Below are 27,839 nucleotides of genomic sequence, written 5' to 3' on the forward strand. Positions count from 1 at the left end.
GTCACACAGTCACACAGTCACACAGTCACACTCAAGCGAACACACTGGGGTTTGCATCCTGACTCGCCCATGTAATCAGTGATTTGTGTTTTTTACAGGAAGGGATCATAACAGTGACGAGACTGGGAGTGCTGCCCTGACCTGCAGTGGCCGTAGATTCAGCCTTGTATGCGTAATAGACAGACATGGCACTCGGGGGGCCGAGGTCATGTGAGGTGAACCTCATTCTATATCTAGGTCAGATGGGGGGGGGGACAAGAGGTCACAAGGTCAACGGGTGTGAATGACGACAAGCCGTGCAGCGTTGCAGTGACCTTGGTCACATGGTCACAGGTGAAGCATTCAACAGAGTGATGGAGGGGGAGACTTTCCAATTAAATGGGTTTTTGGATGGATGCTGCATTTACGGTGCAACTAAAAAGGGAGATGCCACTTCTTATTTTGTCTTGGGGAAGAATAATGTGTTATGATCATTTGGAGGCAGATGTCTTCTAAGCATCCACTGCATAAATAGATACGTATTCATGCCTTTGGGTTTCTAAATAACAAAATGACAAAATATTCAGTGGTTTTAGAATCCAATTAAACAGAAAAATAAATCTCCCGAGAGACAAAATAACCATAGCACAAACAAATAAATCAGGAATAACTAGAAGAAAACCTGATTCTAAAAAGAACCACAACAATTTTGAGCATTGTTTCACCTAAACCCCTCTTTTCAGTTCACAACGAGACAACACACAAAGTCATTCCACACAACCGGGGCGGCGGCCATCTTGTGGACATCGACAGGTCACAAAGCGCCACTACAGTACAGAAGCAATGGGCATGTCATGGATGAAGCAGCCATGCAGTGCCAGTGGGACAGTGTTGTGCAGGGGTGGATGGGATGGGTCGGTCGGCGGGTGGGCTGGGCCGCAACTCTGCCGTTCACGGGGCCGGTCCACCAGGGGGCGCTAAACAAAGGAGTTGAGGGAGTTCATGGCGGTGGTGATAGGGGACGGGGCCTCGGAGCTCTCCGGACCCTCGCCCTGGACGGTGTCCCGGCCGATGCTCTTGCCGCTATACTGGCCGATAAAGGATCCGTCCTCGTTGAACTGCCCGTCGCCGCCGCCCTCGCTGTAGTCAACTAAACTGTCGTCACTGTCGCCTCGCTTTACCGTCCGGCCGCTAGACGGCGTGCGGCTGCCCTTTAGCGGTTTTTGGTCCTCGCTGTCGCTGAGGGAGAGAACCACATGCAGGCGTTACAGGGGATGGTGGGTTGGGGGGGGGGGGGGGGGGGGGGGGGGGGCTGAGGTGAGAGACGCGGCGACGACACCGCGCCGTTCCATTTCGTTTTTTTTAGTTTTTTTTTTAGATTGGAGCACTTTTTATTCATGTAATGATAGCTAGCTAGAGATAGATAGATAGGTAGGTAGAATTTGTTGCAAATTATTCTGAAATATTCCTGATAACAGCATATTTCAAGTAATCTTGACTCTGTCAATGTGTTCAAAGTATTATACTAAGATACTAAGAATAGATAGAAAGAATTCAATTGGTTTTGCTCCACAGCTAAAAAAAAGAATGGCTGCTATGAATTGGTTTACATCAGGCAGACAGGGAATATAACTCAAGCCACCGTCCTGTGTTTACATTCCCTCTGAAACCAAAGATGGAGTGGAAGTATGCGGTTGGGTGACACTAGCATTTCCCCCACACACAAAGGTTGCAGTGAAAAACAAAAACCAAAAATATGAAAAATACATCTATGCAAAGTTTCAGCCTTCACCCCCACCCACCACCTTCCCCAAGCATGATGAATCACAAACAAGAAAGAATATTTTCACAAAGAACAGCGTTCTTCGAACAACGGTTAGATAGCATACATGAGGTGATTTGATTAATAACAAGATGGACGACAGCCTTCAATCATAAAGCCAGCATAAACATGACACGACTGACACCACTGATCTAAGCGATGTCAACACATATATTTACTGTATATGAACAGTTCCCAGGAATGAGTATTTCACGCTCGAACCAAAGAGAAGTAAAACCCACCCAATCAGATTTTGAACTATATATACGGCACATGGCATGATTACGAAGGCTTTATGATCCAATCTCAGACTCAAATGGGAAAAATGTCAAAGTCCACCAGGGATTTACTGCAAGTCATCAGGTCTACCTTTACCCTTACCTTCTCTTTACTGAGACTACACCCTCTCTCTCTCTCTCTCTCTCTCTCTCTCTCTCTCTCACACACACACACAAGACACCCACAAGCACAATAGCAAGCAAACAGACACACACACACACACACACACACACACACACACACACACACACACACACACACACACACACACACACACACACACACACACACACACACACACACACACACACACACACACACACACAGTCACGGTGTCGAAAGGAACAAACAAAGTCATCAGAAAGAGATTTACAGTATATAACAAGCTCTTCTGTGGGGGCATACAAAGGGCTTAAACAGCTCCCTGTGTCCGTCCCAAATAATTCACAAACAAATGCCTCCTATTCTATATTGTGTGTGAATCCACAGAACAAAAACTAAATGAACTGATGATGGAATGATACATCCAGCAAGCAGTTTACTACTACTACCTGTGGTCATTGGAGAACGGCCCTCTCTCTCTCTCTCTCTCTCTCTCTCTCCGTCTCAGTTGAGTTATGTCTGTACTATTACCGTTCGGATCCGAAGGACCTTGAGGACATGGCATAGATTGCACGTACTGTATACGTTCTTTCACAAAGGCACTAAAATATTGGAGCACGTTGCCTTGTGATTTATTGGTAATCTCATGATGCGTGAATTGATGATCGAGGGGCCGGTGTGTGTATGAGTGTGTGTGTGTTTGCGTGTATTTGCGTGTGTGTGTGTGTGTGTGTCTGTGAGCATGCGTGTGTATATGTGTGTGTATATGTGTGTGTGTGTGTGTGTGTGTGTGTGTGTATGGGTCTTTGCGTGTGCGTATGGGTCTGTGAATGTGTGTGTGTGTATGAATAGAAGTCCCTCTTTTATGCTATTGAAATAAATGATTTTTCAGAATGACTGGAAGATTGGTACACACATGACAAAAAGCATAAGCTAGGATGCTCACAATGGTCTCTCCCACATGCCAAACACTGATCCATATATATCTCAATCCTTTATAACGATTTACATATTTATATATATCCATGATATACTCATTATTTTTAACACACTATTGCCCATAGCAACATTTGATAACACATACAATTTTTTTACTCCATGCATGTCACATGAACACACTTTGTTGTATCTACCACAGCGTTGAATCCATAGATGGTCCGATTTATGCATATATCATACAAAAAGTAATATCAAATATAAAAGAAAGAACATCTTAGAAATTTGACAAATAGAAAAAAAGGTTGAAACGGTTATACAATAAGTAAAGTGCATTTGTTTTATCTTGCGATCGGAGAAGCAGCATTTAAAAACAGAATGCTTGCAAGCATAGTTAAATCTTTGCAGTTAGTTAGAGGTTGGAATAATACTGACGTTATTTCTAGGATGAGGGTCGCGCCTTGGGTAGCAATAACCTGATCGACCGCCGTATAATCTTGTATACTGTACATAAACTGTTAGCTTATTAACTGTACGTGGTTTTAATGCTTTGGGTGGTAAACAAGTTAAGCTTATTTGCTAAAAGATTGCAAAATGTCCCTCAAATGGACCCTATTTCTTTAGCCAAAGGAAGAATCTTTAGCCACGGGAGCGTCGTGCCTCTCTGAAATGCCGAAATATAACAGTGTCCTTCCAGGTTGCGTAACACATCGCCCCCCATGTATAAACGGTCCTGAAAGCAGGGGGAAGGACGATCAACTTGTGCTTTACTGAAGTCGCTTGCTCACAGCAGGGCGCCATCTTGTCCCGTTGAGGCGTTGACCTTTAGTTCGTCGGGAGTTTGTGGGTTGTAAACGGTAGGGGGGGGGGGCAGGACGGAGTGGCAGGGCAACGGGCTGGGGGGAGGCCTCCAGGTGGCTGTGTTCCTCACCTGTATTCTCCGAAGGTACAGTCGTCATCCTTCATGGGCTGGAACTCGGGGTCTGTGTGAGCGTCCTCCTTTTCTTTCACTGGAGGGGGAGAAACCAGGACAGGTCTAAACATAACCCATGAGCAAGGGGAAGCTGGAATGGCTGATTGTGGATGCAATACTGTGACGGGGTGTCTGTTTTTGTTTGTGTGTGTGTGTGTGTGTGTGTGTGTGTGTGTGTGTGTGTGTGTGTGTGTGTGTGTGTGTGTGTGTGTGTGTGTGTGTGTGTGTGTGTGTGTGTGTGTGTCTGCCTGCATGTGAGTGTGCTTGCATACGTTCCTGTGTATCCTTTTGTTTGCGTGTGTGCGTGGAAAATGTTTGCATATACATGTGTGTGTGTGTGTGCATATGTACGTGTGTGCATGCGTGTGCCTGTTTCGGTGTGCCCATGTGTGTGCTTTTGTGTGTGTGTGTGTGTGTGTGTGTGTGTGTGTGTGGTACGAAGGTGTGCGTGTTTGGTGATTGGTGTGTGTGTGGATTCTGCACGTGACCTCCGGCGCGACCCACCAGGGTATTTGCCTCCCTTGTTCCTCTGGATGAAGCAGATGATGAGGAGGATGAGGATGAGCAGGGCGATGGCGCACATGAGGCCGATGAACCAGCCCTGCGTGGCGATGTCCACCTGCCTGCTGGTCATAGCTGCTCAGAGGGGAGAGAGAGCATCAGAACCTGGGCACCTCGCGCGTGCTTCCACTGGAAAGGAATAGGGGGTCAATAGGTTGCTTTTGAGGGCTGGCGAAAAGTGTCCTCCTCAGCTACGTTACGCTATGTTAAAATGTGTGGCGTACGTACGGTTGCCATGGGAAAGGTTTAGTATTGGTACGAGGGCGTTGTGTTAACAATACGTCCAGGCGGAACATGTTGATGTTAGATCGGGGTGTTAAGACAGTGCAGAGTGGTACTGCAATTGCTGTGAATAGCAGATTTTATTAGAGGTTTGAGTAAGGTTCCAGTCCACAGGCGTACATTCACACACCATGAGACACACACACACGCACACGCAAGCATACACAAACACACACAAACACACAGTCACACACACACCATTCACACGAGTAGACACGGTTCGTTACATCTATGGTAAGTTGAAAAAGTGAAATGACGTAGGTCTATATTAAAAACGTTCACGGGTCTACATGAGAAGGCGATCCATCCCGCACCCACACAGATCATCCGAGCCATCACAGATCCAGCTGGTCACCACGCAACGGGAACATACACTCCACTACACACTGTGTCTACAACCACTACGGAACATGCCAGAAACACAGGTCTGAAAGTATATCCAACTGAGAGACTCCGGTTCACAAAAAACACAAAAACAACAACAGACAAAGAACACCCCACGACCAAATAAACGGAGAACACAACAACGCACAACCTCATTCTGTGCATCTGGCAGGGGGCGGGGCCAGACCCAGAGGCTACAAGGCAGAGCCTGGGGTCAGGGGTCATTGACCTCCAGGGACGGGCAGGGCGGGGCTCACCTGGCACCGTGACTACAATCTCCTCGGAGCGGTGTGGGGACTGGTCGTCCAGACCCTCAGCCACCACCCGCACCCTATAGACCAGGCCTTCCTTCAGGCCCCTCAGAACCACGCCCTGGGAGTCGTTCACATACTCTTTCTGCCACACCACCTTCTCGTCCTCCTCCTGCTCCTCACCTCCACCTGCAGGACGGAGGAGGCAGGTGTTTTCGGTTCGCCGTCCCGAGGTGAGCGTGCAGCAGATGGGATGGTCGTGTCGGGTGGTGGTGGCGGTGGTGACAGGGTGTTGGATGAGGACTTGTTGTGTACGACTACAGTCGAGGCTAGCTGTGTTTTATGGTTGCTTTGGTGTTTGGTGCCAGTTTGTGTTTTTCATGGAGTTCCTAATGAGTTAGGTATGATATTTTCAATTTGGCGTAACTATACGTGTGGAGGATGTGACTTTCCTTTAGGGAATGTCTCTGATGTCTGATGTCTCTGATGATCTAAACTATGGAGTTGCACTGTTTGATGTTATGTTACTGTGATTATGTCCACGAGCAATCTCAAATATCAAATCGGGGTGAGAGAACCATACTACCAGTTATTAATATATTTTTTTTTTTTACTTTACCGCAGGTGGGATTCACAAAAATAACTTTATCAAAAATCAATTGCAACACCCAAACAAATGTGTGTGCTGCTTCACCTGTTTAGTGTTCCATTTGAGGTGATAGCGGGAAATTAGCAATTAACAATCTGGCTGCCAGCCCGGGGTCGCGTTGAGCCAACGTCAACACGACCAATTTGTTCCACACCTGCGCACGCCAAAAAAGATAGGAGTAGGAGTCTCTTGCCCGCTCGGTAGAGCCAGCCGCTCAGGTGGAATGGAGTTGCTTACTGTTTTTCAACACGTATTCTAGATACACTTTTCTCTCCGGGCCCGAGTATTCCCAACTGATCACAGGGCCTTCCACGCCCGGCACGGAGCTAACGTTCCCAAACGACGGGGCCACAGACGCCACTGTGCACACAAAGAGGGGGGGAGAAAGGCACAACAAAGCTCACCGTCGCGTCCCTCAAGGTCAGGTCGATCACATGCCACAGAGACGGCTCCTTGGTTAGATCTATGAACCTCACAGCTCTTCTAAAAAACGGTTAGAAATCGGCAGTTTTAAAAGAATCGTCTATTAAATGGCAACGACGTCTTTGGAGTTACAATAAGGACGATGGTTTTTCGTGCACCTTTCGTGCATTTGAGCCACATTTCAGAACTTCAGCAATGTTATGATGGTATTGTATGATGATATAATTGCAGTGGAGGTTCTTCACAAAGCTACATTTAGAATGACCAAATGCCATCTTCCTTGACAGAGGTATTCAAATATATACCGCAAAAAAGATTTGAAATATAAAAGAAATACAATTGACAATGTACCTCCATCAGGCAATAAATGTTGTAGTTCAATCAAAATGTAGTGCAGCTATAGCTGCAAGGAAGTTGGCCGATAGCTTTACAAACGGTGAAGCCATCATGACAGACGATCCGAGGACAGACAGCAGCCTCAGTACAGGCCGGCATCACTCAACACGTTGTCATACCGTATCCATCACTGTCATGGATTATGGGCCAGGCCCCACGGTGTGATGGCAGTACAAAATAGCAATGTACACTGAAAACGCTCCTGAAATTCTGAAATGTAACCTTGCTCATGCGGGATTCCATACACCAATAGATAACTCTCCAAAGAACAGCTACAGCTGGTAACCAAATTAAGCTTGATCGCATTTGCAGGGAAGAAGACTTGCAAGAAGATCCAAGCAGAGATCAAATCTATCAAAATGACTACTACATGTCACTCAAGCCCTTCGAGAAGCTAACGAGGTGGACACGACACAACGGTTCGTATTAACGTCTGTACCCTTGCGGATGGGAAGGCGGGGAGGAGACGGTGCAATGGGATGAGAGGCTTGGATAATTCCTGAAACAACACAGAGAAACGGTAAAGACCTCAAGGCGCACACACACACACACACACACACACAGACACACACACACACACACACACACACACACACACACACACACGTTCACACGAGCACACAAAAACAGAGACAGAGCAAGACGCAGACACGCATAAACAGCAGCCAGGTGGATACAGCGCGTAGCACAGTGGAGGTTATACATAAGCTTGAAGTGTGTTCACTGGCATGCCAAGCCAAACATCTCCAGCCATGCATTGATCAGCAGCATCACTGAGCAGCAGCCCTCACACAGAGGGAGAGGGAGAGAGCGGGAAGTCTTACAAAATACAGCATCAAAGTATGGTCAATAATAAAGTGTTATCATCGAATGCTATGTGGTCATTTGGCAAAAAAGGCTTTAGCAAAAGCGGCTTATGGTGAATTTGGAAACCTGCCCGTCAAAGTTAATGACTTGCATCTGAATTCACAATGAATTCAGACGCCTGCTTTTCATATTAATGACATGCACCTGATCCTCATATGAATGACATGTTTCGGTATTCAGATACCTGTCATTCATGTGTGGAGCAGGTATCTAAATTCACTGCGAATTCAGATGCCTGCTTCTCATATGAATGACTTGCACCTGCTACTCATATTAATGACAAGTATCTGAGTGTGAATTCCCAGTGAATTCAGATACATGTCGTTCATATGAGAAGCAGGTTGCATGTCGTTGAAGGATGCCTTCAGGATGGGATCCCGGGGGATCGAACCAAGTACCTTTCGGCTGGGAGTCGAACCCCCTTAGCCCAAACACTACCCCCTGCCCCCATCACACATCTGAGACGCCCCCTCCGTTGCTTCATCAATGTGTTGCCTCATTATCAAAGGTCTGCATGAAGCGATGGGGAGACAGATGGGGAGGCTGGGGTTGGCTGAGGAGGACATGCTGAATGGATTCAGGATGGTAAAACTCATGCACATTTATAATGGCTACCATCGGTACCTGAGTTGTCATCTATCTGATGAGGCATAAACGCTTGTGTAGAGAAATGGGTCAGAGAGACACATGTCAGGCAACAGTAGAGTATGGAGCTGTCGTTTTTTGATTAAAGTTGTTTCATTAGGAAGTCGATAAGGGCTGTAGAGGCGTCAAGCATTGCTTCATTTCACAGTGTTTGAGTCCAATCTTTGTGACGTGTGCAGTGAATCACGATAAACTGGGTCACCAGATTTGACGTGTGCAGAGTCATGTGTTATGTCATGCTGTGCAAAATAAATGCACATTGTATAAGATCACACGCTAGGGGCACGTCAATGGGCACGATGTACATTATGAAGCACGTACAAGATAAGGCATTGTGAAGAAAGGGTCCCACGACAAACAATCCACGGAGAACGCGACCGACAGTCTCCGTGGATTTTGTGGGATCCTTCAAATCCGATCTAGCAACGGTATCTCCCGCAATATGAATCTCCGGAATATACATATATCTCACATAAACATCTGAGAAATGTTCTTATTGAAGTATTTCGGTGGGGGTCATCCACTGCAGGGGGGGGTCACCCGGCTTACCTTCGTCCATGATCGTGACAGCCTCCTGTGGGATGGCGGGTCCAGCCCCCTTGGCTGTTTTGGCGCTCAAATAGAACTTGTAGCGCGTGCTGTACTTGAGGTGGGGCAGGGTGACGTTGGTCTCGTTGGGGCCCAGGGACAGCTCCTTGGCTGGGCCTGGCTCGTTGGAGCTATTGACTGGAGGAACCAGGAGAAGCCAGGGTGAACCAGGCCAGAGGAGGGCGGGGGGGGTGCGGGGGATAGGGGAGCAGGAGGGGTGGAAACGAAAGGTGGGGAGTTGGGGGCGATGGTAGTGATGGGAGGGGCGAGAAAAGAAAAGTGGGATCCGTAGCCGGGGAAGCAGCGAGATGGGGCGGGTGTGGGGGTCGGGTGGGGGTTAGATGGGGGGTGATGAGACCAAAGGGGATTAAAGTCAGAGGTTAGGGGATTTAGTAAAATGGGAGAGGTCGGAGTGGAGGAAGTGGCACAGGGCGCAGGGTTAATATGTACCATCGTACCCGGGAGGAGGAGTACACGTACGGAACGCCCTACGTCTGTTTAACGGAACAAGCTCCCCGTGGTTTTTTCCCCGTGGTTCTTATTACGAGCGGTTAAGCCATTCCCAACGGGATGCCCGGAACGCCACCAGACCTACATACTAGACTGATGAAGTCAGACGTGGAGTCACGGCTCGGCGGTTATGCGGATGTCCCATTTAAGCGCGGTGCCATTATTAATATTGCTGTGCTTATGAGACCTTCGACTTATGAGACCTCCCGTTACGAAGTGGATTAATCCGGTCTAATCCGGTCTAATGTGGTGACGTCATACCTGGCTGGTAGGTGAGGGTGTAGCCGGTGAGCCGGCCGTTCTGGTCCTTGGGGGGACCCCACTCAAGGGTCAGGGAGTCGAGGCCCGGATCTGACACCGTCAGGAACGACGGGATGCCGGGGACTGCGGGGGGGGAACAAGGATCACTGTGTCAGGGCTCACGGCGTTACGCTGTCTGTCTCACCCACAGACTCGTGGAGGAGGACAGCAGTGCTGACAGGAGACAGCAAGGGCTAGGAGGAGAGAGACGCGTGGGTATTTATAGACGGAGATCGTAGAAAAACAGAGACGGAAAAAGATTGAAAGGGGGAGAAGAGAGAAGAAAGACAGAAAGAGAGACGAAATGTAACAGAACAAATCCAACGACGTTTCAAAAGTATAGAGAAAGATCCTAGCGAGACATCAATTTTTCACATCGCCCTAGAAACCAAAACAACAACAACAACAACAACAACGACGACAACAACCGCAAAGGAACCATAGCACAGACATCTCCCCCACGCCTGCACGGCTCCCCTGCGCTACCCACCTCCTTCGGGGGTCTCGAACGTCTGGCTGGGGCTAGGCGGGCCTTCTCCCTTGCCGTTGTACACGCGCACGTTGAGCGAGTAGTGGCTGGAGGGCTTCAGCCCGGGCACCATGCCGTGGGTGTGGTTCCCGCTGAAGTCCAGGATCTGCTTCTCCACGTGGCGGGGGTTGTGCTTGTGGAGGCTGAGCTCCCTCCAGTAGTACACCTGGTGGTCGAACGGTCGGTTCAGCTCATGCACATTAAATCCCCACGACGATGCATTTTTTTTTTACACGGCCCTCAGGTAGAACAGCAAAACAGCACTGTCAACGAATTAGAATATCTAATTATCTTCAAGTCTTCAAAGTTATGTTGGGAATCCTCTTGAGGTTACCAAGTTTTGTGTGTGTGTGTGTGTGTGTGTGTGTGTGTGTGTGTGTGTGTGTGTGTGTGCCTATTTGAGTTGTTTGTGTGTGTGCCTTTGGGTGTGCGTGTGCCTTTGTGCGTGCATGTCTTCTTATTGCCCCTCACCTTGTACCCCCTCAGGTGTCCCCGAATGGACTTGAGGGACACGGGGTCCCAGTGCACCTCTACCAGCGTGCTGTTCAACACCAGGACCTGGGTGTTGTCTGGAGCCGCCACTGGCACTGGGGGACACAGCGTTCACACCACAGCATTAACTCAATACATTTAGAAATAAAGATAGATCTGTAGATATGGATATGTCCTCATATACCCTGAACAGACCATAGCTAGACCAAATAGTTAGATGAATAGATATGTTGTATAAAATCCTGGCCAAGACCACAGCATCAACACACTGGATAACGATAACGATATAGATATAAATAGATATAGCTATAGATGGGTCCTTATAGATCCTGGACCAGACTATAGCATTAACACTGGATAGATCGATAAAATAAGTCTACAGTCAATATAGACATCTCATCCTCCATCCCGCACAAATGCATTACAATATGTTTTTTTGTATTTTGTCTTATGCATAATGAATTTGTAGCTGATCTATGTTCGGTGAGTTTACTTGAAGGGACTTACAGATAATAAAGTATGTATCATAAATCAACACAATATTTTATCTTTTTTAAATTAAGGTATCCTTGAACGGTATTCACGCAGACTCACAGTCCTCTCCGGAGTGCCCATGGGCCACGGTCGGCTCGGGCCCGCTGCCGTGCTTGTTCACGGCCTGCACCTTCAGCTCGTAGGGGGAGAAGGTGGGCGTTCCCGACACCACGAACTTGGAGACGTTGGCCACGACCACGGAGGTCCAGTCCGTGTCCACGTCCTTCAGCCTCCACATCACCTTGTACTTCAGCATGGGACCGTTGGCCTGGATCCCCTTCAGCGGCTGAAGAGAAGACAGAGAGAGCACAGATGTCACGTTCGAGCTTCCACTAAATTAAGAATGAGCTCTCCAAGGGCAAGATTGGGATGCCTGTAGCTGAATGTAAATGGTCAATGGACTGCATTTATAATGCGCTTTTTAATCCAGTGGCCAGTCGTTCTTGATTAACATTCACCCATGGAGGCGTCAACCACGCAAGGCAACGGCCGGCTCGTTCGAGAACGGTCAGGGTTAGGGGTACCGCTCAGGGACACCTCCACACGCTCCACAAGGCTTTTCTTTCGATAAAGTCTCCCCCCACCCACCCACACTTCTCTATCGTGCAAGGCCGGACCACTTCGGTCGGCCACTGATGTCTGGATCCTATCGTTCCAGTCATCCCATCAGTGTTTTCCAAAACCACCACATGACAACGGCACACGTGTCCACTCGGTGTCCACTTCAACCCCGTCTTTGGACGGGGGTGAAGGTTTCTTTATGATTTCTGTGCGCAATGGTCAACAGTCAGTAGTGTCTGCAAAGGGCTTTTCTTGCCTTCCACGATATGACCAGGTTGTTGTGTTCAGTGCCAGATCCGTGTACTCCAGTCGGGTTTTCGTCGGGAGCTGGGAAGGAAAAACAAAACACATGACTCAGCACTAGATTTCCTCCCAGAGTGTTGCTGAGGAGCCGTAACTTGATTCTCTGTTGTCGACATAAAAACTTGATTCCCTGTTGTCGACATAAAAACATAAAAATGTAGTACACATTTAGTCATTAGCCAATCAGCCGACGCTTTCAGCCGGAGAGACTTTCAAGTCAGGCTGAGAACAACCGAAAGCATTCAATCGATATCGGAAATGCAAAGCGGTTCAAAACAAACCCGACCAGATATTAAGAGCAGCAGCAGCAGCAGCAGCAGTCGGGGCGAAAGTGAGCCAGTGACACACAACAACAGCGCTTTTAGGAACAGACAGGTCTGTTAAGGGGCTCCCAGTAGCCAAGAGCCTTCAGGTGGATTTCAGCTGTTCAATATTTCACCACGGTATGAAATATTTACAGCCCATTCAATAGCACCGGTCTGCATCACAGCGAGCACTCTATCACAAAAGACATCTTTCAATATATTTCACCCCAAAACGTCGGAAGACGTCTCGCTTCTGATCGGATATCTCAAGCGTGGAATGCATCTTTCTTTTTTTAAAGCGCGCCAGCGATGCAGGGATGAGTACCAGTCCCCCAGTAACAGCGGCGGCTGTGTGTTGCAATTGTGTGCCGCTGAGCAAGGCTGCAGCGTACTCACATGCGGCCTCCGTCTTGTACATCCTGGAGGGGGCGCTGGGACGGCTGAGCCCCACTGCGTTCAGCGCCAGCACCCTGAAGGTGTAGTGGGCGTAGGGGGACAGCGGGAGGTTGGCGGTGGTCCGAGTGCCCGCCACCTCCGTCAGGTTGTGCCAGTGTCCGCGGTGGTGAAGAGAGTCCTCGTACTGGATCAGGAACTCTGACAACCCGGGAGAAGACACGCCGTTTTAACATCCGGTGATTCTATCCATCACATGGGTGTCTTAATCCTTATATATATTGCCTTGGTTTTCTTTCCTACTTCCTCCATATTTCTCTCAATCCCTGATTGGAAAATGTGCATTGGATTGGATTAAATATCCTCTCGAAAGGAAGATCCTGTTTTCTAGGTGTTTATATGATACAACTAAAGCGCTTTGAGCTATTGCACAAACATGATTACGTAGCACTCGTCGGAGTGCTCCCATTGTAAGTAGGTGACACTCAGTCTGACTAATTGAACACTTTCAGTTTGTTTGCTCAACTGTGAGCAAACTAAATTAAAATAAACACTATGTCCACGTTCTATATATGCAAACATGACAGTACAGTCTTCAGTGAGTGAGTTATGGGCCCTACGGAAAAACACTCACGCATACGCCATCATCATTAACGTAGCGTTAGGGACGGACTAACACACACACACACTCACTCGCTCGCTCGCACGCATTTACACTCACACTCATGCACACACACACACACACACACACACACACACACACACACACACACACACACACACACACACACACACACACACACACACACACACACACACACACACACACACACACACACACACACACAGCGGGGAGGCGTACTCTCGATGGGGGAGTTGTTCTCATCTCCTGGCGTCCAGGTGAGCTGCACGCTCCGCTCCTTCTTGTCTGTGAGCTCCAGATCCGTGGGCGGATCTGGGCGCTCTGGAGAGGAAATACAAACAAACCAAACCTTTAGCCGGCTGGCCCGTACATATCAGACGGAGCTTCCCAAAAAGCACAAGCACACGTACACGCGGTGTACACGACGAGTATCATGCAATGCCACGGATGGACCCGCACAAAAAAAAAGGAAAGTGCGGGGAATCTGGTGAGGGTGGGTATACGTCAGTTAACTCGGAACGTCTCTGATCGGTCCTAACCCCCGTAGAACTGGTGCTCCGTGGTTCAACCATCAACCATCTCAGAGTGCAGGCTGGTTACCTCTACGCATGCTTCATACGTTTGGAACTCCCAGAACGGCCAAGTCGGACTGTAACGGTATGGTGATCGGGAATGTAATAATTGACTTCAAAGTATCACATGCATATGAAAACATCTCCAAAATGGTCCCCTGAGATGAAGCTGGGGTGAGGTGTGAGTCAGAGAGCTCGGTAGATCAGCTGAATCATCACTTTCAAATGATCTCATATGATGGGACGATTATGGTAAAACGCTGGGTTTAAAAAAACATCAATCTTCACATTCCAAACGCAGCTCAAAAATAACTGCCAGCCAGCTCAATCATATCATAATTTAGTCTCTCATATCTGGGATCCAGCAGTATAACTATGTTATAGCACGACTTCTGGGGGAGAGGATGAATCCTCAGAAGGGTTTTTTAATAAGTCTGTTTCTACGTGGGCCAGTCGACACTGTTGATTTGAAAACTTTCCAGACCCTTTCTCTAAGAACGCAGTTGTACGGACAGGAGGTTGTAGCTCTTTAGCCTTAGCGGGAACCGTTTTCTAGTGCAGTCCGAATTTGTGTTTGCTGTCAGCCCTGCTTCAGAAACACGATTGGTCAAAACAAAAGCAAAAGAAAGTGAAACTCCCCTATTCACCCAGATTTGAGCTAGTCTGCTATCAGACGTGAGATGATTCATTTGTTAGACTACAATGAAAATGATGGATTGCACTGTTCAGAAGCAAAGACAAAAATGACAAAATAAAACACAATGCCCAACACTTGATCACAGTCACATGACATTACAATACATATCCCATGCCATCCCGTGCCATGCTATCACCAACAGGTCTAGACAACCAAACCGGCACCCAGCCACATCTGGATGCCCATCGCGTGACGCGGGGCGCTTTACCGTAGACAACAGCAGGAGTGGGCTCGGCCTCTACCGCACAGGAAGGCGTAATGTGCAAAGGGTAGGAAGCGAACAAGGGTTTAGTCATAGTCAACCGTTTTTTCTAGGAAGACAACAATGAAATATTCATCCACGGCGATAATCGCCCTCTCCGGATCCGCTCAGAGTCTCCGAAACCCTGACCGAGCCTGGAGGCAATTAACCTTGATGAGGCTCGGAGACACATCCTGGAGGTGAGCGAGACGGGGACAAACACACTTAGCGGCTCACCGGAGGCTGAGAAGGTTAGTTGTCGGGAGGGAATAAAGTATTCATGAAGTTGTCGGAGGAGGAATAGGTATACAGAGCCTCCCGGTCTAGCTGGGGGCGGGCGCGGGGCGGGGTACGTACCGACGACAGAGAGCTCAGCGCTGGCCGAGTCGTGGTCCAGGGTGGTGTTCATGATGCAGGTGTAGATGCCCTCATCACCCTCCGTCACCTCCGCGATGGTCAGGGTGTCCGAGTCCACGATGAACCTGTTTGAACCGGAAGGACGTTAGCAAAATAGGGACAGGGTCAGTCCAGATCTGTTGCGTATACATTCTGGATACACAGTAAATAGATCCATTATCCTGCATTTACCTTCTGGGATTAATAAAGTGAATTAATTAAATGAAATATGTTTGAAGAAAAATACTGCTATAGTCAATAATAAACGTTTTGATTGTGATGACATCGGAACTGTGCATCCACATTAATGTAAATACATTTCCAAGAAAGCGAGGAAAGGGTTTGAAAGAAATCGAGAACCGCCCCCAAGTTCAGCCAATCAGAAAATAGCGGTTAAATAAGCGATTCCTTTGTTCCAACTGCTTTATTTCACTGTTCGGTCAGGCGCTCTTTAAAACCACAGTGAAGAATAAAGTATGTTTGAAGATGCTGTAACAGAAGAGCATTTGCTCGGGGGAAGCACAGGAAGGTAGCCGACCTTTCATCGTCGGGCAGCTCGTCGTTGTCTTTAAGCCAGGTCATGGTGGGGAGAAGCGAGGGGTCGTGGGTCACCTTGCACTCAAACACCGCCGACATGCCCCTCTGCACCACCTTGTACTCGGGCTGTCTCATGATGCGGGTCGGATCTGGCGGAGAGGGGGTCGGAGGTGATTCGCCACGGATTACATTTCAGAAGATCATTTCGTTGCTAGGGTTCAATTGTAATACGGGCGGATCGTATTTCTCCAACATCGGAAACCAGACACAGAGTACAACACACCTAAGGGGAAGTTTGTAGAGACAAGAGGGCATTCAGAGCAGCTCAAAACAAAAAAGATATGGCCAAAAAGGGCAAAAATATCCAAGGTTTACCCCGGAGGCACCAAAATAACAAAAACCAAAAACTCGCAAATATCTACAAAAAAACAACAACCGAGAGTTAATACAACTAGAAATGCATGACCTGAATAGTGGTGCATTTGTAATATGTTGGCAAAGATTGCCGTAGGATGCTAATCGGGAGCTACATGCTAACAAACAATCTATGTGCTTCGACAGACAGGTCTGTGTTGCTCACCTTTGACCTCCAGGTAGACGTGATTCTCGTAGGTGCCCAGGGAGTTGCGGGCCACGCAGGTGTACTTCCCACTGTAGAGGGCCTGCGCCACGTGGAGCTCCAGGGTCCCGTTGTCGTGGATCACGTACGGCTCCCCGTCCAGGGTGCTGGAGCTGCCGTCTTTGAACCTGAAAGTCAAGCAGGACAGGGGAGTGTGAGTCTGTGTACCAGTGATGGGAGTTAGCCTGAGACCAGCAGAACAGTCTCTGAACCAGTAATGGGAGTTAGCCTGAGACCAGCAGGCCAGTCTGTGTACCAGTGACGGGAGTTAGCCTGAGACCAGCAGGCCAGTCTCTGAACCAGCGATGGGAGTTAGCCTGACACAGGTGGCTCTTGCATACAAGGTCTTGCGAGGGACTTAACACAACAGATTAATAGATGGATGTGATAAAACTAAATAAAGACAAATACGAGACCCTCGACGGACATAATAGGCAAGTGTGGGAGTATGTGAAGACAGTGAATTTGAAATGGAACGAGAGAGTCCTATAAAGTGCACAGGAGGGTATATCTGCATGCTATTAATTAATATCAAGAACGAATGGACATGGTTATTAGAGTTCCTCAAAATAAATAATCATAAATGTATGCAAATAGAAAACACGTACTGTTCCTTTAAATATACACATTCAAACTTGGAAGAGGATTATCATTTAGTCTGAATAAAGCACACACAAGCAAACATCGACGCGTCCGTCGACTTACCGCACGTCCACCGTATCAAATACCGCCGGGGCGACAGTATTTGATGTTGGTTTGATATCACGTTTCTTTGATATTAAGGTGGTTTGATATCAGCAGACTCACCACGTGATCTTGGGGACGGGGGAGCCGAAGGAGGCGCAGTCCATTAGGGCGCGGTGGTGTCTGATCACCTGGTACACCTTCTCTGCCTTGGTCAGCACCCTGGGGGGCTCGGCTGGGGGTGGGGGGGGGGGGGTGGGAGACAAGCACAAGCCTTTTACAGACAGCCCCCTGCTGTGCGGACACACCCAACCTCCTAAAATCAATGCGATCAAGAGCATCATTTACATGCAGGCCCTACACGTAAATGATGCTCTTGATCGCATCTTTGGATCAAAACGTCTGCTAAATGCCCTACATTGTAGGGCATTTAGCAGACGCTTTTATCCAAAGACACTTACAATAAGTGCAATAAGTACAAACAACGATATATCGCTGTTGGTACAGTAGAGATCATCGTATAAACAAGTGGCAAGCATTTACAATGGCTTTGTAACCCAGTCCCCGAATACAACAACGATAGCTAGGATAAGACGCTACACAATGCTAAGTAATATTTTCTTGAAGTGCCATCAGAGCCAGGGAGCGGGGAGGGAGAAGTGTATGTTTGTGAGGGGATGGGTCCCTCTGTGCTTTCCCGGAGCCCCGACTCACAGAGCACGTTGACGAAGGCGTTGGCCAGCAGGTAGCCGTACTCGTTGGACACGTTGCACTGGTACACGGCGCTGGCGCCCGGCTGCACCTCGGTGAAGATGACCGAGTCGTCCTCCACCCGACGGCTGGGGTCGTCGTCGATGGAGTCTGGGCAGACGAGGAGGAGGGTGGAGGAGAGAGGAAGAGAAGGGGGAGAAGGAGGAGAAGGGGGAGAAGGAGGAGAAGGAGGAGAAGGAGGAGAAGGGGGAGAAGGAGGAGAAGGAGGAGAAGGGGGAGAAGGGGGAGTTGTTTGATGTTAGTTAAGTTAGGTACGAGGAATCCTTGAGACAGAAAATGTGGGTGTCAAAGGCAAAAATACAGGACAGCCACAGCAATATAATTGTAAAAGAGTTAAAAAAAGTATTACTTTTTTTAATTATAGAAATTCTATACAAATAAGAATATGAAAATAACTACTAAATACACCAAAAATATATCTGCATAACTAGTATACATTTTTTTCGAAGCAGACGTTCTGACAAGCAAAGACATTTTTTTGGGGGGGAGAGGGGGAGAGGGAAGAGAGAAGGGTAGAGGAGGGGGAGAGGGGGAGAGGAAAAGAGGAGAGGAGGAGGAGGGAGAGCGGGGGAGAAGGGGACGGGAGGAGTAGGAGGGAGAGGGGGAGAGGGAGGGAGAGGGAGAGGGGGACAGGAGGAGAGTAGGAGAGAGAGGGGGAGGGGGAGGGGGAGGGGGAGGGAGAGGGGGACAGGAGGAGAGTAGGAGAGAGAGGGGGAGGGGGAGGGAGAAGGGGACGGGAGGAGAGTAGGAGGGAGAGGGGGAGGCTGTGTTGAACAGGTGGGTTCACTTACTCTCCACGGGGATGCCGTTCATGGACCAGGCGATGGAGGGCTTGGGGGTGCCGCTGGCTCGGCAGGTGAGCACCCCGGTCTCCCTGGGAGCCAGCACCAGGTTACGAGGCGGGCCGCTGATCCAGTACGGAGCAGCTGGAAGCAGGGCGCAGCGCGGCGGCAGGTGGAGAGCGGGAGAATTAATCATACAGAACACGCTACAGAGCCCTGCTGTCTGCCCCGCGCATAAATCAATTACACAGTGGGTGAAGAGAGAGAGAGAGACAGAGAGAGAGACAGAGACAGAGACAGAGACAGAGAGACAGAGACAGAGACAGAGACAGAGAGAGAGAGAGAGAGAGAGAGAGAGAGAGAGACAGAGACAGAGAGAGAGAGAGAGAGAGAGAGAGAGAGACAGACAGAGACAGAGAGAGAGCGAGAGAGAGGGAGAGAGAGAGACAGAGAGAGAGAGAGACAGAGAGAAGAGAGAGCGTGAGGGAGAGAGACAGAGACAGACAGAGATGGAATAAGATGGAGGGAGAGACACAGAGAGAGATGGGGAAAGATGGAGTGGGAGAGACACAGAGAGAGAGAGAGAGAGAGAGAGAGAGAGAGAGAGAGAGAGAGAGAGAGAGAAGAGAAAGATGGAGGGAGAGAGAAATGGAGAGGGAGAGACAAAGAGAGGGAGAGACAGAGAGAAGGAGATGGGAAAGAGGATGAGAGACTGACTTTGGAGTGAACAAGTGTGAGTAAGGTAACAGATACCCAGAGAGAGAGAGAGAGAGAGAGAGAAAGAGAGAGAGAGAGAGAGAGAGAGAGAGAGAGAGAGAGAGAGAGAGAGAGAGAGAGAGAGAGAGAGAGAGAGAGAGAGAGAGAGAGAGAGAGAGAGAGAGAGAGAGAGAGAGAGAGAGAGAGCAAGAGAGAGTGCGGGACCGAGAGAGAGCGAGAACTACAGAGAGCCAGAGACACACACGGGGCAGGTGCTCTTCTCCCGCGTGCTCCACCACGTCACCCACCTCTGACGGTGACCCGGATGTTGTGGTGGGCAGAGCCCAGCTGGTTCTTGGCGGAGCAGCGGTACTCCCCGGCGTCCGACTCGGACACGTTGACGATGGACATCGTCTTCTGGTGGTGCAGGAAGGAGGTGCGCTTGGTCGGGAGATCTCCGCCCACTTTGGTCCACGACACCTGGGGAGTGGGCCTGCAGCCAGGGTCCAAGAGGAGAGGAGAGGAGGAGGAGGGAAGGAAGGGAAGGAAAGAAGGGAGGGGGAGGGAGGAGTGAGGGGAGGGAGGGAGGGAGAAAGGGAGGCAGGAGGAGTGGGGGGGGAGGGAGTGAGGGAGGGAGGGAGAAAGGGAGGCAGAAAGGCAAGGGATGGAGGAGTGAGGCGAGGGATGGAATGAGGGAGGGAGGGAGAAAAGGGAGAAAGCAAAGGATGGAATGAGGGCGGGAGGGAGGGAGAGAGGGAGGAAGGGAGTAAAGGAATGAGGGTGGTAATGAGGGGAGGCAGGGAGAGAGGGAGGAAGGGGGAAGGACGGAAAGGGGAGAAGCAGGGACACAAAGCAGTGGGTGTAAACAGAGAGCGGACACATGAACATGATTTACCCGTGCGAGTGGGCATGGGGGGTGAATACATGCATATATTTGTCTCACTCACAGGCCCTCGGCGATACACTCCAGCTCCAGGACCTGCCCCCGCAGGACCAGCTGAGTGCTGGACGCACCGGACGGGATGAGGAAGGTGGGCTTCCTGTCGTCCGCTGGGGCTTCTGTTTTCAAACACACACACACACACACACACACACACACACACACACACACAGGCACGCACACAAGCACACGCGCACACACACGCAGGCAGGCACGCAGGCCGGCAGGAAGGCAGCCACACACAAACACAAACAGAGACACCCTTTGCTGTTTACTTTCCGGTTTCAGAAGCAATTTGCTTTACAAACAATTTGTTGAATGGCCATTATTGGCTTTGTGGGGTTTGTCTAAGGCTGGGGATTTAAAGAAATCTCTCACTTTGTCGCTGGATTTTCTGTGTAATAGCCTTTTTGTTAAAAGCCAATCAATTACTCTGACGGTTGCTGCTTCTGGGCTAATCAGGCAGAGCCAGACTAACTCCTTCTCATCAGCTCACAAAAGACAGATGAAACGTGACACCAAAAGGGGAGGGTTCATCGCACTCATGACCAATGACATCACGGGATTAGAAAGAACTCATTTCCCCACGTCTTGTAATCCTAAAGTGGGAGTTGCTTTGTTTCACCTGTTCCTCTGTGAGCCTGTGAGATAGCAGCATGGTCGAGCATCTGCAGGTTGACTCAGAACAGCCCAGCCTGTCGTCTGACAGAGCTGGTATTTTGATGTGTGGGAATTCCATTGCGTTGAACGCTCTGGTATGACTTGTTGAACATAGAATACATTGATGGAAACAATAACAAAACAAAGAAAGGGGGACAAACACTTTTGGGAGACACGCAGGGAGGACTGGGATAATGATGGCATGGCATTGTGTTTACAGCGGTTGTTGTTACAAGAGCATGAGGTTTACGGAGCCAACGTCGACGGTAGCGGACAAGGAGACCGAAAGGGAGAGAGGAAATTAGCAGAGAATTGAGGAGAGTTGGAGGGGGATCAAAATGTGGGTATAATTGTTAGGTTAAAAGAAAAGGGGGACGTTTTTGGTGCTCTGCAAGGTGATTAGACTTATACTTGGATAATATGTTAAAAAGGTAAGGTGTGATCAGGTTGAAGCAAGTATCAGAGCGACTTCAAGGAAGCGTGATATCTGAAGGAATTAGACATTGACTGAGGGTTGGAGTCAATCGGGGTTGATGAGAGAGTCCGGGGAGAGGGTTAGACGAAGACGAGCCATTAGTGTTCGGGGTAGAAGCCGGGATTTCGCGGGAGGACGACTGGACACTAGGGGGTGCCAAAACTCACCACTAAATAAATCAGTCTCATTGTAAAAATCTGCCATTGTCTCATTGATTGCATCCACTGTAACACAACAGAAAATCAAACATGCCACAAGTTGAAATCAACACACAGAAAATGCCAACAATAAAAAATGAAGACATCAAAAACACAAGTCAGGTGACTTTTAAACAATAAATATGACGAACCGCACACACGTATTCATGTACACAAAACCCCAGTCTGAGAATGCAGTGGATAGACTTCGCTGCGCCTGCTGGAAGGATAGCTCATAAATCAAGAATGGATGAGAAGGGTCTTTTGTGGGAGACTTGGGTGGTGCCTACTAAATCTTTACAAAAGGCCTGCGATGAATGGCTGGCTCACATAGAATACTCTAATGACGGCTTCTCTGACAATGTGTCTTTTCAGCGTGACAACAGCCACTTGCGTCCGAGAGCATGCTAGCAGAAATGGAAAATCGCTGCATGTGTCCTGAGCTGGGGTACTCTGTGCTGTTAACCTCGCTGTGCGCGACACACACGTACGATAGCGCACGTGCCCACGCATGTGTCTCCACGGTGTGTTTGTTTTTCGGCTTGTGTGTTTTCCCATTACTTTGTAGCCACACTAAGATCGTTTTGCTTGGTTAACTTGTTTCCGTCTCAAATGCTCTGCTCTCTTAACATGCGTGGAGTCAGAAACACAAACAGATACCAAGATTTGTATCCCATCCACCCCACCGCCTACATACACCCACAGAGTCACACACACACACACACACACACACACACACACACAACACAACCACATACAGACATGCACCAATACGCACACGTAAGCATGCACGCACACACTTACGGTTAAGGACTTTGACGGTGATGGGCTGCTTCTGCTGGATGGTCTGAGTGTGCGGGAAGCGCGCGTAGCAGATGTAGTCGCTCCTGGTGTCCTCCTTGCGGACGTTGGAGAAGTACAGATCTCCGTTGAGGGCCTGAGACACCCTGCTGTTCTGAGGGAGCCTCTGGAAGTCTGCCACACACACGCACACGCACACGCACACACACACACACACACACACAAAGAACCACACATTTGTATAAGATATGGGTCAGGGTGGCACATTAATGAGGCCGAAGAAAGGAAAAATAGATGGATGTGGTGGATCTGTGATATCCCCCACAATGCCTCATGGTGTCTTGAAAAGCGCTGCATGCAATTAACTATTCTAATCAAGTATGTATTGATATTGATTCAAACACATTAGTACCAGGGTCTCCTCCCTGTGGTGTTGGTGGTGAAAGCCCTCACACTGATAATGTGCTGTAATGTGTTCTAATGTGTGCCATGAGTCTTACTGTTGTCCATCCAGAATATGACAGGAGGGGGCAGGCCCACAGGCGGCTGACACTGCAGCACCAGGGACACGCCCTCCTGGACCACGATTGGATCGATCTTCTCCTTGGACCACAAGGGGGACCCTGATTGGACAGAACAGAGCGGGTTAGCGGGAGAGCGTAGAAATGAGTCAATTAGTTCCAAACGCACGCGGTTCTCAGGAGGTAAACAGGCCGCGACGGACGGGGGGACAGAGGTGACGGGGCTGGCTCGGTGGAGGGTGGACCCGGGGGGGCAGATGGATGGGAGAGGTAGACTAATTGAATGACACAGAGACGTACACCAAAAGGGGATGGTTTTCGGGGTTCAGTGACTACCAAATCCTGGAACAAGCTGACATGCGGGTTCTAACCGGTTCTAACCCCCCGCATCAGGAGACCATTACCTTCCAGAAAGAGAGCCTTGAAGACCGAAGAGGCCACTTATTCGTTCGGATAATTAAAACAAAAGACGGAAATGGACAAAAATGTTCGTGAACTGAATGGTTGAATGCAATGTAGATGAACAAAATGGTGACTATATAGAGAATGAGACAGATGAACAAAGAAATGATCATGGCGGGAAACCGGTTCGGCAGGGGGGGTGAAAGGGTGTCTCACTGGACTGTCTGATGGCGATGTTGTGGGACAGGGCGGTGCCGTGCTCGTTGCGGGCGGTGCACTGGAACACGCCCTCGTAGTTCTCCGCCTTCTCCCCGCTGATGTCCACCACCAGGGTGCCCGAGTTGTGCTTCATGGTGACCTTGGGCTCCTGGTCGATGTCAAAGTGGGTCCCGTTCCTGGTCCAGGAGAAGCTGTGGGGGGGGGGTTCAGGGTTCAGGGGTCAGGGTGCGGCCGTTAAACAACACACAACAGACCTGGTGACTGTTGTATCATTACTAGCCTGTCATCAGAGGTACTGCCAAGATGCCTTTGCTATAGGTGTGCGCGTGTGTGTGTGTGTGTGTGTGTGTGTGTGTGTGTGTGTGTGTGTGTGTGTGTGTGTTTGTAGGGGAATGTCTGTGCGCATGCCTTTCTGTTTAAGAAAGAGTGTAAGCGAGAGTGTGTGTGTGTGTGTGTGCGTGTGCGTGTGCGTCAACACAGTACTTCTTACTGCGCGTGTGTGTGTGCGTGCGTGCGTGCGTGCGTGCGTGCGTGCGTGCGTGCGCGTGCGTGCGTGCGTGCGTGCGTGCGTGCGTGCGTGCGTGCGTGTGCGTGCGTGCGTGCGTGCGTGCGTGCGTGCGTGCGTGCATGCGTGCGCGTGCGTGCGTGTGTGTGTGTGTTACACCTGCGGGGCATGCACAACACCTACCGGGGGTGGGGCTTGCCCTTGGCCTCACAGTGGATGACAATGTTCTCCCGGGGGTCCACGATGTAGTCCTTGGGGGACTGGAGGGTGATGGTGGGAGGCTGGGGCACTGCGGACACCACAGGGGGGGGGGGTCTCCATGAGAACACACACTCTGCCGCGCCGCCGGGCGCCTCAGTAGCGGCGGTGATCGATCACAACCAGACACGAGACGGCGAACACCGCATGCAGACCTCTCGGCCACTAAGTCACGTCGTATTTTATTAGAAATTACAGGGCCTAATGACGCATTATCAGCACTAAAACAACCGCAAAAACATGCATAAACATATGGGACGAGGGGGGGGACGGGGGGGGGGGACGGGGGGGGGGGATATACATTATCTATAATAACGTGTGGTGTTTGATGTGTTCTTGGAGCCAGCAGGGTGCAGCTAATGGACCGTGACAGCTGATGATGGGCGCACATGCTGTTCAAGGTACGGTGGGATATATTTTTCTCTTACCGGGGCCCATAAACAGAGATGCTCATAAAAATGGCGACAACCAAAAAAAAACGCACAGGACGAAAAAAGAGCTCAAAGAGCCACAAAAATGACAAACAACTTACGAATTGCATGCTAAAATAACTCGTAAAATCTCCAATCCACACGCAACATAGAAAAACGTCTAAATCGACAAACAAAAGCGAAAGAATATGATAAAGAATAGGAACAATTGAAGGACGGCAAGCGAATGGGGTTGCGCAACCCTTGCAATGAATTCACACTGGGGGGGAACTTACAATCGTTTCAGAACTTCAGCATTTCCAACAAGAATGGGCAGAGAAGGCATTAGCATGGATGAAAAATGGTATTGTCATAAAAGGTATTGTGTTACTTCTGATGCAGAAAGATTATTCCTCAGAGCCATAGGGTTTATTCCAGGAACGCAGTTCACTTACGGTCAGAGCACAACAATATACGGGATACACGTTTGTATTCGTGTTATAATATGGTTGTATAATATAGAAACTTTCTTCATCAATCAGTTTGTTTTTCTACATTTTAAAGCAGTTCCTACTTTGGACGATTGATCAGCAGAATCATAGAGTTCAATATTATTTACGATCTACATTATACTCCTTTAAAATCATATTCACTCAATGATATCAAACCCCAATGAGTAGACTTCCTACACTGGTCGTCTTTAGCAGGGAGCTGTATGCTTACGGTCTAGAGGGACCTCCAGTGTTGTGACCAGGGTTCCCAGTAGTGACAGGACCAGTAGGACCAGCAACGGTGATGACGATGATGATGATGATGACGATGGTGGTGAGGATGTTGGTGGTGTCAGCTACACCCATCCTTCCTCTCCTCTCCATGACAGCTGTGTGACGTTTAGTTCCCCACCCCCCGGACGCAGCAGTGCAGTCCCCTTGACTCAGCTCTCTAGCTCACTGAGGTCTGAAGACACACGCTGCTGCACGTTCAACACTGCACGGGGAGAGAGGGGGGAGAGAGGGGGGAGAGAGGGGTGGAGAGAGAGAGAGAGTCAAAACTTGAATATAGAATTCCTTTGCAGTGTGCAAAAACTTACATGGATACATTTTACCGCACTACATGCAGGCATAGAGTTAAGTAATACAAGATTAATATTGAGGAGGAGAGAGGGGGAGAGAGGGAGGGAGAGAGAGTGAGAGTGAGAGTGAGAGTGAGAGTGAGAGAGACTCACCACTTCAATATAAACACCTTGCCGTTTGCAAAAAATTAACATGTATGCATTTACTGCACAACATGCAAGCAAGATTACACAAGATAATATTTATCGCTATTTATTATATTAATTCTAATTAAAGTGCACATGCCCCATACTGTTTTCACAGCCTGCTCTAACCCTCTCATTGCATCGTAATTTATAGTTCTTAATAACTTAGTGTCTAAATATTGTTGATTCATGTATGGTTTTACTTCTTCCTCGTCCATATTTTGTGCGTACTTTTTCTCATATCGTGTTACTTTATGACTTATATTCCCCACTCTCCCCAAGTTACTTGGGAAAAATAAAAGAAATCAGAATCTGATTCAGATTCCGAAAACAACAGAATACAGATACACAAACAAACCGCCATCCTTCTAAGTTAATTCACCTTTCATAAAATAACCGGCGCTATTTCAAAACACAGAATAGCGGTATGGAATGGTGTCACGACAAAGAAAGAGAAGAACAAATACATAGAGAGCCAAAGTATTGGCTTGCATGCAACATGGAGTATCCATGGTGATCAATCACGACGGACAATACCACGTTTGTTATGAGTCCTATTCAGCAGCATACTGACAAGGACAGAAGAGAAAGAGAGAGCGAGAGACACAACAACTCCTCATCGCTGAGATGAAAGACTGAATGAAAGACAGAGGCACAGAGGGACAGAGGGAGAGGGGGACAGAGACAGAGAGAGGGGGGGACAGAGACAGAGAGAGAGAGAGAGAGAGAGAGAGAGAGAGAGAGAGAGAGAGAGAGAGAGAGACAGAGAGAGAGAGAGAGAGAGAGAGAGAGAGAGAGAGAGAGAGAGAGAGAGAGAGAGAGAACAGAGTACAGATGGCCCCTAGTCATGGATCAATGCTGTTCCACATGCAGTGCAGTTAGCAGGAAAAACTATCTTTTTGATCTAGCCGGATGGAGGCCCCCCCCGACCATAGAAATCCTATATTAACCAGGGCCGACGGGGGACCAAGCGGGCCTCACTTAGTGCTGCTAATCACCTTGCAGGGCCACATACCCCAAAGGGCCCCCCCCCCCCCCCATGCCCCCTCATATTGATCACGTCAGCCTTTGAATGACACATCCGGGCGGACGGGACTTATCTGTCCCCTCCCATCTCTCTCTCTGGCTCTCCAATCTCTCTGCCTGTCTGATTGACTGACTGATTGACTGACCCCCCCCCCCCCCCCGCCCCCCCACCCACCCCCACCGGTGGACCGATCCGGAATGAGGCCGCGTTAGGGCGACCGAAAGATTGGAGGCCATTAGCTGATGCCAGCACGGTGGCTGTGGTAATAAGACGTGTCCTCTGTGAGTTCGGAGGGACAGATTTCAGCCTAGGAGGACATCATGTCCCAAGTAAGGGAGGGGTGTAGAAGGAAGAGTGTCTGTATAGAAGCGATGCTTCACTTCCTTTGGGATATTGTGAAATTCTTGCCCTTATAAAAGAGATGATGATGTGATATACACATGAAACATGTTTTTTTACATGAA

The 27,839-nt window shown here is 49.0% G+C and overlaps 1 protein-coding gene across 12 annotated transcripts; it reads right to left on the bottom strand.

The window, feature by feature from the left end:
• Nucleotides 1-369: 369 nt before the first annotated feature.
• Nucleotides 370-26,092, bottom strand: LOC132464185 (neuronal cell adhesion molecule-like). 12 transcript variants are annotated; one of them, XM_060060423.1, is made up of 31 exons: nucleotides 25,814-25,919; nucleotides 25,386-25,399; nucleotides 24,606-24,709; nucleotides 23,915-24,108; nucleotides 23,276-23,398; nucleotides 22,779-22,949; nucleotides 21,945-22,001; nucleotides 20,650-20,761; nucleotides 20,011-20,195; nucleotides 19,016-19,150; nucleotides 18,168-18,314; nucleotides 17,577-17,688; nucleotides 16,731-16,897; nucleotides 16,152-16,299; nucleotides 15,575-15,699; nucleotides 15,185-15,214; nucleotides 13,927-14,028; nucleotides 13,068-13,265; nucleotides 12,320-12,390; nucleotides 11,563-11,788; nucleotides 10,948-11,063; nucleotides 10,438-10,642; nucleotides 9,909-10,031; nucleotides 9,099-9,275; nucleotides 8,529-8,561; nucleotides 7,477-7,536; nucleotides 6,456-6,578; nucleotides 5,576-5,758; nucleotides 4,596-4,727; nucleotides 4,050-4,128; nucleotides 370-1,218 (listed from the first exon to the last, which is right to left on the bottom strand). In XM_060060423.1, exons 4-31 carry the CDS (start codon nucleotides 24,048-24,050, stop codon nucleotides 957-959), a joined length of 3,738 nt encoding a protein of 1,245 aa, XP_059916406.1. In that variant the 5' UTR covers nucleotides 24,051-24,108; nucleotides 24,606-24,709; nucleotides 25,386-25,399; nucleotides 25,814-25,919; the 3' UTR covers nucleotides 370-956. The 12 variants fall into 12 exon arrangements, with proteins under 12 accessions (XP_059916406.1, XP_059916400.1, XP_059916409.1 ...); XM_060060417.1 differs by lacking the exon at nucleotides 25,386-25,399 and having other exon boundaries at nucleotides 24,606-24,711; nucleotides 25,814-26,092; XM_060060426.1 differs by lacking the exon at nucleotides 21,945-22,001.
• Nucleotides 26,093-27,839: the final 1,747 nt, after the last annotated feature.

Source organism: Gadus macrocephalus, chromosome 9, assembly GCF_031168955.1.
Source record: "Gadus macrocephalus chromosome 9, ASM3116895v1".
In the NCBI taxonomy this organism is placed as follows: domain Eukaryota; kingdom Metazoa; phylum Chordata; class Actinopteri; order Gadiformes; family Gadidae; genus Gadus; species Gadus macrocephalus.

Bases quoted from the DNA above. Each gene is read 5' to 3' on its own strand.
- LOC132464185 (XM_060060417.1), bottom strand. From the start codon at position 24,050: ATGAAGCACAACTCGGGCACCCTGGTGGTGGACATCAGCGGGGAGAAG. The intron at 11,064-11,562 runs GTGAGTCTGCGT...TGTGTCCCCCAG, and splicing joins TGGGCACTCCGGAGAGGACT to TGCCAGTGGCGGCTCCAGAC. The intron at 1,219-4,049 runs GTGAGGAACACA...TCTCTCCCTCAG, and splicing joins TGTACCTTCGGAGAATACAG to CGACAGCGAGGACCAAAAAC.